The 15,253-nt window shown below is 43.7% G+C and overlaps 2 protein-coding genes across 7 annotated transcripts in view; one reads left to right on the top strand and one right to left on the bottom strand.

The window, feature by feature from the left end:
- The first annotated feature begins 190 nt into the window (after positions 1–190).
- LOC106612572 (dynein assembly factor with WDR repeat domains 1) lies at positions 191–13,504 on the top strand. The gene is made up of 13 exons (XM_014213852.2): positions 191–478; positions 807–879; positions 2,737–2,881; positions 3,270–3,328; positions 3,504–3,626; positions 3,912–4,011; positions 4,150–4,257; positions 4,879–4,985; positions 5,117–5,219; positions 6,616–6,730; positions 7,092–7,168; positions 12,511–12,673; positions 12,985–13,504. The coding sequence occupies exons 1-13, from the start codon at positions 439–441 to the stop codon at positions 13,017–13,019; spliced, it is 1,248 nt and encodes a 415-aa protein (XP_014069327.1). The 5' UTR covers positions 191–438; the 3' UTR covers positions 13,020–13,504.
- The window catches only part of sphkap (SPHK1 interactor, AKAP domain containing), a 63,319-nt gene continuing 61,565 nt past the window's right edge, over positions 13,500–15,253 (bottom strand). For all 6 annotated transcript variants that reach the window (XM_014213846.2, XM_014213848.2, XM_014213849.2 and 3 more), the window contains one exon: positions 13,500–15,095. In XM_014213846.2, the coding sequence (XP_014069321.1) occupies positions 14,943–15,095 (153 nt within the window). In that variant the 3' untranslated portion in view covers positions 13,500–14,942. The remainder of the gene's footprint in view (positions 15,096–15,253) is intronic.

Below are 15,253 nucleotides of genomic sequence, written 5' to 3'. Positions count from 1 at the left end.
ACGTGCCCGACCTCTGGGTCTGAGTCCTGTGTACCACTGGTGTCTGTTGGCAGTTGGCAGCTGTAGATCACTGGGCTAAGTCCTTGTCGGGGAAATGTATGAATTTAGTCTGTCTATGAACTACATGTGCATAACTGAGAATGCAAGTTTATATGAGGGAGACTTTGAGCTCTTGGGAAATAGTCCCACTGGAAAAGTTTACGTCAGCCTCTGTTATCATGACACAGAGTTTTCTAGTCTCTATTGTTTCTAGTCTCTATTGTTTATGTATATGTTAGTATTTTTTTTTGTGCACAGTTATGAAACAAATTCTGTCTTTTTCGAAGAGGTTTGTTGTAGGCGAATTCGTTTCAGTCCATCTGCGCGTGCGTCTTGGCCGCGATAGTCTGTCGCCATAACAACGCTTTGTTGACAAGTGATTTCTGCTGGAGAAGCGAAATGAAACTCAAACGATTCCTTCTCAGATATTATCCACCAGGTAATGAACATGTTGTTGATGATGCTAATATGCATTAGAATTAAGATACTAATGAATGTTTGGACAAGTTGTTAGCTAATTATTTGTACCATTTTGTGCAACTACACAGCAACTTCAGTGCTGTTCTGACCTACTGAGCTAGCTGGCTTTGCTAGCCCAGAGCAGAGCTAGGTCTCTGTGCTACAGACCAGTTAACGTTAGCTGCAACAGGATTTTTTTTTCATGATGCACAAATTGATGCAAGTTGAAGTTACAAGTAGGCCTAAAGTAACTTATATCTCACACTTGGTCTGATTTCGAATATTGAATTGATGCCTTTTGTTCACAGGTATCATCCTGGAATATGAGAAAGGAGGAGCTCTGAAGACTAAATCCATTGATCTGTTGGATTTGTCTCCGGAGTGGGTAGACAATATTTGAATATTAAATGAACACTCAAAATTCGATGCCTTTGTTACTTTGATAAAAATAAAATTGGGGGGGGGGGGACGTTTAAAGTATGCTAATATTTTTTGGGGTGGTTTGACACTTCATTCAGACAGTAATGAAATGAGATGGGGGGGGGCAAATGCTAGAAACATTGGGAAGGTTGGAGCAGGGATTTGTATGCTACATGTGCCGGGGAGTGTTACCAATACACCAAGGCTCTGCACAGGAAATTGTTATATTAACTGTTGATGGCAGAGGGTAACCAAATCATAGATTGCAGTCTCCTTTTCCATAGACTGCTTTCAAGGAAAATACACAAACATTTTGTAATTTGGTTGATCCATCCCTTTAAAATAGGGCTCTGAGAAAATCCAGCTTGCTCTCCAGGAGGGTTGGCCACCCCTGATCTATGTTTCCCAAGTGCTGGGTGTTTGAAAATGTTCTTGCTATAACAATTAATTTCTCACAATCACCCAATCTTCAAGCAAAGTCTAATGAATATCAATATTCAGGTGGTTTATGTCTACTAGTTGAAGGTCCTTGCCATCATCTTACTCAACATAGACAAAATATGATGCGTTTATGAGTTGTGAGTCCCCCCACCATCTCTATCTAGCATGTAATAAAATATATACAATTATATTTGATTCCTGGAGCATTTAATATCCCATGCTTAAACTGTCCATGAATGGCTGCAAAAATGCATTGTTTCATATCATTCATTTATCAAAGACACAAGTGGGCATATCAGATTACAAATATGTGATGATACTGGCATAATTGTGAAGAAGTGGAATAATAAAATACGTTTGAGGAATAACAGTAGTGTTGTTGCTGACAAGCACAGTAATTACCCTGTATTTTAGCCCATTATTAAGAATGAGAATTGTTCCACTGATCAGACCAAATAAAGTAAATAGATAATAAAATCTGAAGACAAGATGACATTAATCTGCCCCTACACCCTAACCAAATTATTCTTCTATTTATTTTCCCACTCTAGAATCAAACATTCACTTTTGGTTTCACAATCTGTTTGACAAAATCATTTTTATAGTTACTAAAGATCACCCTACCAAACTTCCCTGCTAAAACATACTGTAGGTCTGTCTGCTGCCTTTTTGTTGTCACAGCCTAAATGCCAATCACCAAATGAGGGGACTAAAGCAAGTGTGGATTACATCCACTTTAGTACATGCTGTCAAAAGGCTGCATTCTGCAATAGATTCATGGACAGTAGTAACAGCATTTTACATAAAACAGCGCTACCATGCTGCTCTTTTTACAGTTTTATAAACTCAGCGGAGAACGTTCTCTCTCTCCATTCAGCTCCACTCTAATCTTGAGGGGCATTTCTTTAAAACATGCATCCTATCCCCCCCTGATCCCTCACATAACTAGACCAATCATATGCTGCTATGTGACGCGGTTCACAGTGCTGCGGCAAGACAGGGCAATGATAGAGGTTCTGCTCGTGATGTTAAATTGTAGGCGCAGATGCTCTTATTTCAAAACGATTTGGAGCACAGTTGAAAAGTTAATGACATGGACTAATTAGAAAAATAAAAGCAGTAGTTTTCAATGTGTGAGATATAAGAAGAGGGTCAAATGCGTGTCTCACGGCCAATGCGTGAGAGTTGGCAGCCCTGTATGGTATGCAGTTGATTATACTAGTGCTAGTGTAGTATGAGGATGATGATGATGCAGGTAGATAAACACACCCACTAATTCTTTACAATTTGTCACTGATCCTGCAATACAGTATGACGTCTATTCTCCTTTTTTCAATGACCACGATGCATCGCTCTGACACGTCTTTATCCATATAGGACAGACACCGAGGAGTTAATATCAGAGATCAGGAAATCGGAGCCGCTGATCACAGCATCACGCGTCGACCAAGTCAAACTCTTGATCCTCAGACTGCAGGAGAAACTGGGTCAGCAGGACAACCGCAGATTCTACCTCTTCAAGGTCAAATACAGCTTCCATATTTCTGAGCTACCTATTTATTTTCATTAGGCTCTCTTCTAATTGATAATGTCATTGTCTGCCTCCTGATCGTCCACTCTTGTGTGCCAGTGCACACTGTTTATACAGCCATACACAGCCATTAACAGGCACGACCACACTGCCAGTGCCTTGTGTAAACAGTACAGCCATCCTGTAATTCTTCATTTGAACCATAGATGGCAGCAGGGGGTGGGAATTCTAGAATAACAGGACTCTTCCTCAGCACATCAAAGCCAGATGTATTATGTATGGGTATTACACGGTCAAACATATAGATGTACATTTATTTAATGCAGTCAAGTAAACTGCCTCAGAGTTAAAACAAAAAATGGATCCTTCTCCCTTGCAGGCGCTGCAGGCGCACATCCTGCCACTGACAAACGTTGCCTTCAATAAATCAGGGTCGAGGTAAGTTTATTTGCACTGCATGGAGATGTGCAGAGAACCCCAGGCAATTGTCTTTCTGTTGTGCAGGGGAAGTAAACATCTCTCTTTTTACACTCTGTCTCTTTCTTTATCCTTTTCTCTGTCTCTTTCTGTTTCTCCCCGCTCTCTCTCTCTCTCTGTCTCTCTCTCTCTGCAGTTTTATAACTGGGAGCTATGACAGGACATGTAAAATATGGGACACGGCGTCAGGCGAGGAGCTGCACACACTGGAGGGCCACAGGAACGTGGTGTACGCCATCGCCTTCAACAACCCCTACGGGTAACCACCTTCCTGTCACTCTACCCCAGGTTTAAAAACACCAGGACCTGTACTCTCAGAGTAGAAGTGCTGATCTAGGATCTCGGTTTCATTATGATCTAAAAGGCTAAACTGATCCTAGATCAGTACTCCGACTCTGAGACTCTTAGGTCCCAGAGAGCCTTATTCCTATTCTATGTTCCTCCATTGTCTTGCACCTAAGATCAAGGGAAAGAGTTGTTGGTGGTTAAAATAAAGTATTTTTCCTATCTCAAATCGTACCTTTATTTATGCTCTTTAATCCAGGGACAAGATTGCCACTGGGTCCTTTGATAAGACCTGCAGGCTGTGGAGTGTAGAGACGGGCAAATGTTTCCACACCTTCCGAGGACACACTGCTGAAATAGTACGAGGGAATTTCTAATCTAGAGATTGGACTTTCTGAGAGATTGGACTTGCCTTTCAGTATCAATAGGATTGCAGTGAGCTTCGAATCAGATTTTCTATGTGAATGGCAGCTAACACTGTTTTCTGTGCTGAACAGGTGTGCTTGGCGTTTAACCCTCAAAGTACCTTGGTGGCCACGGGTAGCATGGACACTACGGCCAAGCTATGGGACATCCAGACTGGAGAGGAGGTGTCTACACTGACAGTGAGTTAGCTCTCTCTCTCTCTCTTTCTCATCTCTCTCTCTTCTCTCCTTTCCTCTCATCTCCACACGCTCTCACAACCATCCAAGTCCACATCCATTCGTTAATGACTTAATTCAGTCACTTATATGCATTCATCCATTTTTGTATATGATTATTGATGATGTGCTGGTCCAGCAGTCATCCTGCTTACTGTGTTCTATCCTCCCATCATATATGTGTGTGTGTAGCTGTGACTGTAATACATTCATAAGGTCATCTATCTACATCCTCAGCTACAGTTTCCTGCTGCACGTGGGCAAACTGTGTGGCTGGGTGTTCCAGAGAGGGGATTCTGTGTGCTCCTCTCTACCCCTCCTCTCTATCCCTCCTCTCTACCCATCCTCTCTACCCCTTCTTCTTCAATTATTCCTACATTAGTCATGCTGGTGAATATTGTGACTCGAGCACAAAAAGGCAAATGTGTTCCTCAAACTGAATTGGATGAAATTATGCAATTTAGCTTTTTCAAAGAAGAAAGAATGGCTTGTTTCCTTGACTGTGCTTTCGTTCGCTCACTCTTTCTCTCCCTCTCTCTCTCTCTCTCTCTCTCTCTCCCTCCCTCTCTTTCCTTCCTCTCTCAGGGCCACTCAGCAGAGATCATCTCCTTGTCATTTAACACAGTGGGTGACCAGCTAGTCACTGGCTCCTTTGACCACACTGTTTCTCTGTGGGATGTTCCATCTGGGAGGTGAGAGCCCAAGTGTGTGTGTGTGTGTGTGTGTGTGTGTGTGTGTGTGTGTGTGTGTGTGTGGTTTGCGTGTCCATCCATGTTTGTGTCCGAGTCTAACCACCATTAACACCCTCCTATCATTCTACCAGGCGTGTCCACACACTGATAGGCCACAGAGGGGAGATCAGCAGTGTTCAGTTTAACTGGGACTGCTCCCTCATCATCACCGGCTCCATGGACAAAAGTTGTAGGGTGAGCTCTCACATCCTCTCTCACATCCCACCTCACATCATGTCACATCTCCTATCATCTCTCTCACATCCTCTCTCACATCCCACCTCACATCATGTCACATCTCCTATCATCTCTCACATCCCACCTCACATCATGTCACATCTCCTATCATCTCTCACACCCTCTCTCACATCATGTCACATCTCCTATCATCTCTCTCACACCATGTCACATCTCCTATCATCTCTCTCACACCCTCTCTCACGTCCCACCTCACACCATGTCACATCTCCTATCATCTCTCTCACATCCCACCTCACACCATGTCACATCTCCTATCATCTCTCTCACATCCCACCTCACACCATGTCACATCTCCTATCATCTCTCTCACATCCTCTCTCACATCCCACCTCACACCATGTCACATCTATCATCTCTCTCACATCCCACCTCACACCATGTCACATCTCCTATCATCTCTCTCACATCCCACCTCACACCATGTCACATCTCCTATCATCTCTCTCACATCCTCTCTCACATCCCATCTCGCATCATGTCACATCTCCTATCATCTCTCTCACATCATGTCACATCTCCTATCAGCTCTCTCACATCCTCTCTCACATCCCATCTCACATCATGTCACATCTCCTATCATCTCTCTCACATCATGTCACATCTCCTATCATCTCTCTCACATCATGTCACATCTCCTTTCATCTCTCTCACGTCCCATCTCACATCATGTCACATCTCCTATCATGTCTCTCACATCCTCTCTCACATCCCATCTCACATCATGTCACATCTCCTATCATCTCTCTCACATCCTTTCTCACATCCCATCTCACATCATGTCACATCTCCTATCATCTCTCTCACATCATGTCACATCTCCTATCATCTCTCTCACACCATGTCACATCTCCTATCATCTCTCTCACATTCCATCTCACATCGTGTGACATCTCCTATCATCTCTCTCACATCCCACCTCACATCATGTCACATCTCCTATCATCTCTCTCACATCCTCTCTCACATCCTCTCTCACAGCATGTCACATTTCCTATCATCTCTCTCACACCCTCTCTCTCTCTCTGGTAGAGACTCCTATCTCTTTTAAGCTTTGCATCATTTAATAAGGAAAATTAAATCCTTTAATTATTCCAAGATGAGTCACGCTCGCTGGGTAGTTGTGTGAATTATTCACGTGGTTGCATTCCTAAAGAGAAGATTGTGAAGAGGGGAAAAGACCACCATTGTGTTGTTATAGCACTTACCAAGCTAGCTGTCTGTTTTAAATGGCTTTTAAAAATAGATTCATTTAACATTTGACATTTTGACATTGTTTGTGTCCTTATGTGTGTGTGAGTACCGGAATGTGTGTGTGTCTATGCTTCCCCAGGTGTGGGAGGCAGCGAGTGGGAAGTGTATGGCCACACTAGCAGGCCATGAAGACGAGGTGCTGGATGTGTGTTTCGACTACACCGGTCAACTCATAGCCACCGCCTCGGCTGACGGTACGACCGCAGAGATGCTTACCTTACTAATGGTGTTCTATTTAATTACTTGGGTACCTCGACCTCTCTGCTGTTTCCATGATTGTTCAGTCCAGGAACTTTGTATTGACAATGTCCCAGGCACTAAACAACTATATCCGTACTGTACCCAGCCCAACCACCCCTATTTTACACTGTCATGCCAACCCAAATCGTACTGTGGTGGCTTGAATATTTATTTTTCACATTGTCCTTTCCAGCACAGTTCCAGCAATTATAGTGTATGACTAACCAGGCCAGCTCAATTTAATTCCTTTTATTTTAAGGTTCAACTTCTCTCACCAGATGATTTGAGAAATCAATATTTCCCCCTGACTCTTAGGCACAGCGAGAGTGTACAGCGCTGTTAGCTACCAGTGCATCTCCAGACTGGAGAGCCATGAGGGAGAGATCTCCAAGGTGAGTCACTGAGACAGGTAAGGGTTCAAACAGGAACCAAAATGCCCCCGCTCTCTGTCTCTTTTGTCTGCCTCGGAGCATCCGTCAGACTCACAAGGGGACAGGACTGGACAGGAGGGAAGAGGACGGCGGTCCGCTTGCCTGGGGGATGTTTCTACCTCCTGTTACTGCTTCTTGTGTCAGTTGCTAGGTCAACCACGTCTTGACGATGACAGAGAGAGACATGACCTTGAAGGTGTGTGTCCCTAAGGCCAGAGCGTTGAAGAAATATTTTCCTGGTCTACCTATAGGCTGATTCCTGCTCTACCTATCGGCTGATTCCTGCTCTACCTATAGGCTGATTCCTGCTCTACCTATAGGCTGATTCCTGGTCTACCTATTGGCTGATTCCTGCTCTACCTATAGTCTGATTCCTGCTCTACCTATAGGTTGATTCCTGCTCTACCTATAGGCTGATTCCTGGTCTACCTATAGGCTGATTCCTGGTCTACCTATAGGCTGATTCCTGCTCTACCTATAGGCTGATTCCTGGTCTACCTATGCTCTTATTCAAAGCAGCCCTGTTAAAGTCTCACTTCCCAAGTTTTTCTGCCTAGCGACTGTGATTCCCCCTTCCCCCCGGTAGTCTCATTTGATTCCCTGTAATGTTACACCTTGAGACCTTTAATGTCACACCTTGGTTGTTTTATTAATAAAACACCATGACATAGTTGGTCCCTGCTCACTGTGTAACTGCATTAGCCACAGCTGTATAGAGCCACATGTGACCTGGGCCTGTATTGTAGGTGACCCAGCTGTGACCTAAATGTGATTGTGATCTTATCAGCCTCTGACATTTGACAGTTCTGCCAGTGTACATGTGTGTACATATTTGTTAGTGTGTGTGTACGTGCCTGCATGTTGTGTGTGTTTGTCGCTTGGAGCCACAGCCACTAGGGGCCCGATTCAGACTTAGGAAATGTACTCCTTTCCTACACATACCTTTCCTACGCACTTCTCAATAGTTGGATATCAGACTTACCTTATGCAGATGCGTAATTGGCTTTGCAGGCGTGGTTAACATTTATTAAATCGCTGGAAACCCTCCTACTTGCTGGCCAACCGTTTTTCTCATGGAGTTTTCATTCAATAGGATTTTCAGTACATTTATCTAAATCCATGCCTTTGTACCTTTAACTAGAATTTGTTTTCCTTTTCAGCAACAATTGGTAGATTGAAAAATATTCTGATATTGTATATTATTAAGGGTTAGGAAAGTATTTATGAATAATAAAAGAACAGCTTGGGAGAGCCTTTAAGTAAAACATCCTCACTAATCATAGAACTGTACGAACCCTACACCAGGCTCCATGTTTAACCTGCTACGTGTGGTCTGTTCCATAATGATTCTAATAGGCTACATGTCCTAAATTACTGTACAGCGTTAGCCTAATATGATCCAGTAACACTAGTGACCCTCAGGAACAACTACACAGACGTCACAGAGGAAGGAAAGGTCAACTAACAACGGAATGGAATGATGCAAAATTTAACGAAATGAACACTAAAGTCAGTGTATGTGGGTATAACTGACGGTGGCTACCGATGTTGGCTAATTTTAACATAAACCAAATTGTAGAAAATACAGTGAAAAGTCTGGGTGTATGATTAAAACATTTTCATATGGTCTCCACATTTCAGCTATAGGGCCAGCATTTCATAAACTTCACGGTGGAAAAGTTAATATACATTTTTGTCATTTAGCAGACACTTATCCAGAGCGACTTACAGGAACAATTAGTGATAGTGCCTTGCTCAAGAACACATCGGCAGATTTTTCACCTAGTCAGCTAGAGGAATTGAAATAGCGACTTTTTGGTTACTGGCCCAACACTCTTAACCACTCGGCTACCTGCCTATATATTGATATGCTTTAGTTTGTTGCCATATGACTGGTTTTACATTTGGCTCCAACGATCATAAGGTAAAATATATCTAAAACAATGATAGGTTGCTCAACCTTATTCATCATTTCATTGTGCATAAAGGTGGTGGAATTATGAGGGAGTCAAGGTCAGAATACGGCGTATCTGTAGACACCTCTGCCACATTCGTTTTGTTTTATTTCCAGCCCAAACGAATAGGGGGTGAATAGCATGTTATTCTCATGCTTAAATTCAAGGTCAGAATACGCTTAGAGAGAAAAGTGCATAAAAAGGGAATTATGTTCCAATTTAGCGCACTTAACTCGGGTCGCAATCCCCCCTAGCTGACTCATTGGGCTGCCTGTCTTGTGTCTGTTTACTGAAAGCCATCAGGGCCCAGCCTCGGTAATAGGCTGGAAGGAGGATGATTTCACAGGATTATGACACTAATCTCTCCCTAACAGGACACCTCTCTCCCCTCCCTCCGCCTCTTAACCGCTGTGTCAATCTCTTTTTTCATCACTCTCCCATTATTTCTGTCTCTGTCGGTCCCTGTTTTTATTTTCATTCTAATTTCCACTGTCATCCCTCCATCTCCTTCTCCCCACTCTTTGTTGTTTCTTTCTTCCTCTCATTACAAGGGGTCAGATTTAATCGGCAGAAGCTGACTTTTTCTTAAAGGTCCAATGCAACTGTTTTTATCTCAATATCAAATAATTTCTGGGTAACAATTAAGTACCTTAGTGTGATTGGTTTTCAATTAAAATTGTAAAAAAAATCTTAGCAAAGAGCAATTTCTCAAGCAAGAATTTAGCTAGGACTGTTTGGGTGTGGTCTGAGTGGGGAGGGGAAAACTAAAAAGTAGCTCTTGTTGGCAGAGAAGTTTAGAACTCTCTTTCTTATTGGTCTATTAACTAATTTACTGCCTGGCAGGCCAAAACTCCATCCCACCAAAACAGACTGAAATTTCAGGTGGCCTTTTCAAACAGCTCTTACTCTAAAAGGGCATTATCATCATTTTCACAACTTCACAGTATTATTCCAACCTCATAGTGTGGAAATATATAAACTCAGCAAAAAAAGAAACATCCTCTCACTGTCAACTGCGTTTATTTTTAGCAAACTTAACATATGTGAATATTTGTATGAACATAACAAGATTCAACAACTGAGACATAAACTGAACAAGTTCCACAGACATGTCACTAACAGAAATGGAATAATGTGTCCCTGGGGGTCAAAATCAAAAGTAACAGTCAGTATCTGGTGTGGCTACCAGTTGCATTAAGTGCTGCAGTGCATCTCCTCCTCATGGACTGCACCAGATTTTCCAGTTCTTGCTGTGAGATGTTACCCCACTCTTCCACCAAGGCACCTGCGAGTTCCCGGACATTTCTGGGGGGGAATGGCCCTAGCCCTCACCCTCCGATCCAACAGGTCCCAGACGTGCTCAATGGGATTGAGATCCGGGCTCTTCGCTGGCCATGGCAGAACACTGACATTCCTGTCTTGCAGGAAATCACGCACAGAACGAGCAGTATGGCTGGTGGCATTGTCATGTTGGAGGGTCATGTCAGGATGAGCCTGCAGGAAGGGTACCACATGAGGGAGGAGGATGTCTTCCCTGTAACGCACAGTGTTGAGATTGCCTGCAATGACAGCAAGCTCAGTCCGATGATGCTATGACACACCGCCCCAGACCATGACGGACCCTCCACCTCCAAATCGATCCCACTCCAGAGTACAGGCCTCGGTGTAATGCTCATTCCTTTGATGATAAACGCGAATCCGACCATCACCCCTGGCGAGACAAAACCGCGACTCAGTGAAGAGCACTTTTTGCCAGTCCTGTCTGGTCCAGCATTTGTGCCCATAGGCGACGTTGTTGCCGGTGATGTCTGGTGACGACCTGCCTTACAACAGGCCTACAAGCCCTCAGTCCAGCCTCTCTCAGCCTATTGCGGATAGTCTGAGCACTGATGGAGGGATTGTGCGTTCCTGGTGTAACTCGGGCAGTTGTTGTTGCCATCCTGTACCTGTCCCGCAGGTGTGATGTTCGGATGTACCGAACCTGTGCGGGTGTTGTTACACGTGGTCTGCCACTGCGAGGACGATCAGCTGTCCGTCCTGTCTCCCTGTAGCGCTGTCTTAGGCGTCTCACAGTACTGACATTGCAATTTATTGCCCTGGCCAAATCTGCATTCCTCGTGCCTCCTTGCAGCATGCCTAAGGCACTTTCACGCAGATGAGCAGGGACCCTGGGCGTCTTTCTTTTGGTGTTTTTCTGAGTCAGTAGAACGGCCTCTTTAGTGTCCTAAGTTTTAATAACTGTGACCTTAATTGCCTTAATTGCCTACAGTCTAAGCTGTTAGTGTCTTAACAACCACAGGTGCATGTTCATTAATTGTTAATGGTTCATTGACCAAGCATGGGAAACAGTGTTTAAACCCTTTACAATGAAGATCTGTGAAGTTATTTTGATTTTTACAAATTAGCTTTGGAAGACGGTCCTGAAAAAGGGACGTTTCTTTTTTTGCTGAGTTTAGATATGTTTTTTACTGCACTCGCCCATTAAATGAAAATAATATCTGTAGAATGAATCTCATAGAACCAAATATTGCTAAAAACATAAATTAATTGTTTTGTTGATTAAATATGCAGGAAAGAATGTAAAAGAGTCATTGTTATGGCATTTAATCATCTCAACAGAATCCATGTGAGTCTACTCATGACCATTCACTTACTCCATCTTCTTCTGCCTCATCCTTCTATTTCTCTTCACTTTTTCCTCTCTTTTCACCACTCTCTTTCATCGTATCCTCTTTTCTAAAAATGTCACACCTCTGTGCTCTCCTCTCTGTCTCCTCCTGTTCCTCTTTGCTCCCCCCTTCTCTCTCCTCAGTGCCCTCTCGCTCTCCTCTTTGTGCTCGTTCCTTTTTCCCTCGCTCTCCTCTGTATTCTGTCAGTGTCACCCTCTCCCAGAGTTCTATTTCCATTTCCTGTCTGAAACCTGCTCACCACCCTGCAGCCTGAGGCTTTTAATAAAAACACACTTTACTTTTAGACAATGTAGAGCCAGCATCATTTAATCACCCCAGCCCCATGTTCATTTCTTCACCTCACTGTGTGCTTGTAGATCTCTCTGAAGTCTGTCTATGTGTTCCATTGGAACCATTCCTCCATAATAAATGCCTGGCAGACCTCAATTTACAGTTAATAGCCTTTTAAGAATATAGTGCTGACATGTGGAATGTTCCCCATGCTCTGCTCATTTGGTGGTTCCTATCTACTCCTGCACACTTCCTCATCAGTGCACACTTCCTCATCAGTGCACACTTCCTCATCAGTGCACACTCCATCCAGCCATTCACTCCTTTTCATTCTCGTAACACTCACACCCTTATGTCAATTTCAACCTCCGCTTCGTCTCCCTTGCAGATCTGTTTTAATGCTCAGGGCAGTAGAGTTCTGACGGCCAGCGCTGACAAGACGGCTCGCCTGTGGGATGTCCAGTCTGGCGTCTGTCTGCAGGTTCTGGAGGGACACACGGACGAGATCTTCTCCTCCGCCTTCAACTACGAGGGTGACACCATCATCACAGGTAATATGTACCCTCTATCAGGGCTGGGGTCAATTCCATTTCAATTCAGCATTAAGTTAGCATTGAGAAAAATGTGAATTTCAGTTTACTTCCTGAATTGTCTGAAATGGAATTGATCCCAACTCTGCCCTCTATATAATCATACCTAGTTAAAATGTAAATATGTCACTGCAACCTCTTCACAGCCAAATAAGCATCATTTTTTTCTCCACTCACAAACACTTTATCAAGGTTCAAATGAACAGGCCATAGCTGGGTGCGGTGAGCTACCTCCTTTTCATCCACCTGTCCCTGTCTTCTCTCTGCTGCAGGCAGCAAGGACAACACCTGTCGCATCTGGCGCTGACCCGTCCTATGGTCAGTAGGGTGTGTGAGGAGGCAAAGGCCATCTGTCCATCCCCCAAAAAGATGACTCCAACAGGGCCCTGTTTGAAGATGCCCTTCCTGGAAGTTATCACTGACCCAACGTATGTGACCTCTAACCTCCTAGTTGCTGTGGAGTAAGATTCAGTAGAATGGATAGCTTTGGTGAATGAATTTGGTCCTACTGTCATTTTACTATGTAGCACTGTCTACACAGACAGTTTAGCGCTGTGGATGCGTCCCAATGGCACCCAATCCCTATTAAGTGCACTACTTTTGAGCAGGGCCTATAGGGCTTTGCGGCCTACATTCACCAGTTAGGATTTGACCTGGACTGGTCACTTTGGTCCTCTGTCATGTTCAGTGTTGATAATCAGTGTTTATTTGTGTGTTAATTGTAGAATGGGCTGGACGGAAGAATGTTTTCTCTACCCCTCTTTTGCTCAATAAAGTCTATTCATGCTCACATATTACATGGATTTATTGATCTCAAAAGATAAAGATACATTCAGTTTCTACAGCAACAAAGTTGAATTGTGTGCTTTTTAATGCCAACGATTTAACACTAGAGTACTACTACGCAGATAAAACCTGACAAACCAGATTCACGTACAAATTAGACACTACAAACCTTCTCTGTCTTTCTGAAAGTAGTAAAAATGAAATGATAGAGAGCAGTCTTTCTACCCCAAGGTGCAGCAGTTCAAGAATCTACAATATGTACAGCTATCCAGAATAAACAATTCTCAAAGAACATGAAGAACGACAGATTACTTACATAAGAACGACAGATAACATAAGCAGAGTTCAAAGTTACAACAGAAGTAGACAACGTTGGCCGATGTAAATGACAACTATGTTCATCTGGGTCGGTATTCACAAAGCATCTCAGATTAGGAGGGCTGATATAGGATCCGTTTGGTATGATTACCAGAACAGGGGTGGGATCTGATCCTAGATCAGCCTTCCTGCTGTGAGACACATTGTGAATACAGGCTCTGGGCAACTGTCAAGTGGAGTAGTGCACACCTATGTTGCTGTCAGCAAATCCCAAATGAAACGATGGCTGCTGTCTGACAGTCTCTTCAAGATAGCTACTGTACATTAAAACATCATCTGGTGTCTTTTTGAGTTCGATTGGTTGAGGGAATGGGGTACAGTGTTCTATTGGTGCCTTGTTGTTTGTTGTGTGTGTGTGTGTGTGTTTATGTTGAATAAATACATCATTTATAAATGAACACATCAGATTGTGAAAATGTAATGTATAGGATATATAACAACTAAAGGAATACAAATTCTGCAGGCTAGAATCTCAGATGGCTGATTTGTTTGCACTAAATAAATAAGGCCTACATCCCAAACTGATGCTGGGTTTTCCTTGGGTTCGTCTAACTAGGGACCGTGCATCAGAAAATGAGAAACATGCTTATCTTATTAAAGGGAGACATGTCTGCTCACTGCAGCCTAATGAAAGTCCTCAGTCCCATAAGGTGTGTATAATATCATGGGTGTGGTGTTTTTTTTGTTGTTGCCTGGAAGCCCGACCTGTTTGGGCTTCAGCCAGATCTTCTACTCCTCGTTGTCCATTGACCATAGGAGTTGGTAAGACAGCACAAACTAATCTGGGACCAGTAAAGGGTTTCTATCCTAGTAGCCAGACCTGTTGATGCTTTAGCCAAAACTTCTAGCGTTCCTTGTCATGGCTTACATCACAATTAACAAAAGAGGAATTGGCTAAAGCACAAACCGATCTGGCTACCAGGCTAGGGGTTTTTCATGATTCACACTCCGTGTGCTAGGAATCACTAGGCTTGATGGTGGGGTTTGATGCATGGGGCACAGTTGGGGACATTGGCTGGTGTGTGTGTGTGTGTGTGTTTGTGTAGATGAGGGGTGTTGGCAGAGCCTAGTGGGTCTCCAGTAGCCAGTCGAAAAGACTGGACAGAGAGCTGCCTCCTTCCTCCTCTTCCTGGTGGAGCTTACAGAACTGGATGATGGCGCTGAAGAGATCTCCGATCCTCCATGCCTTCTGAGACACCAGCTGCAACACCCTCTGGAACTGAGACATCACACTCAGCCAGATTACCATGCTCCTTGTGCACTACACAAGACATGCACATAACAGAGTACAACACACACACACACACACACACACACACACACACACACACACACACACACACACACACACACACACACACACACACACACGTAGGG

This window comes from Salmo salar, chromosome ssa09 (assembly GCF_905237065.1).
Source record: "Salmo salar chromosome ssa09, Ssal_v3.1, whole genome shotgun sequence".
Classification (NCBI taxonomy): Eukaryota; Metazoa; Chordata; class Actinopteri; order Salmoniformes; family Salmonidae; genus Salmo; species Salmo salar.
This window is presented reverse-complemented; position numbering and strand designations above follow the sequence as displayed.

What these genes read in the sequence shown, in the direction of transcription:
- LOC106612572 (XM_014213852.2), top strand. Translation starts at nt 439, where the DNA reads ATGAAACTCAAACGATTCCTTCTCAGATATTATCCACCAG. An exon ending in TTCAATAAATCAGGGTCGAG is followed by an intron (nt 3,329 to 3,503) that starts GTAAGTTTATTT and finishes CTCTCTCTGCAG; the next exon opens with TTTTATAACTGGGAGCTATG. An exon ending in TGGGATGTTCCATCTGGGAG is followed by an intron (nt 4,986 to 5,116) that starts GTGAGAGCCCAA and finishes TCATTCTACCAG; the next exon opens with GCGTGTCCACACACTGATAG.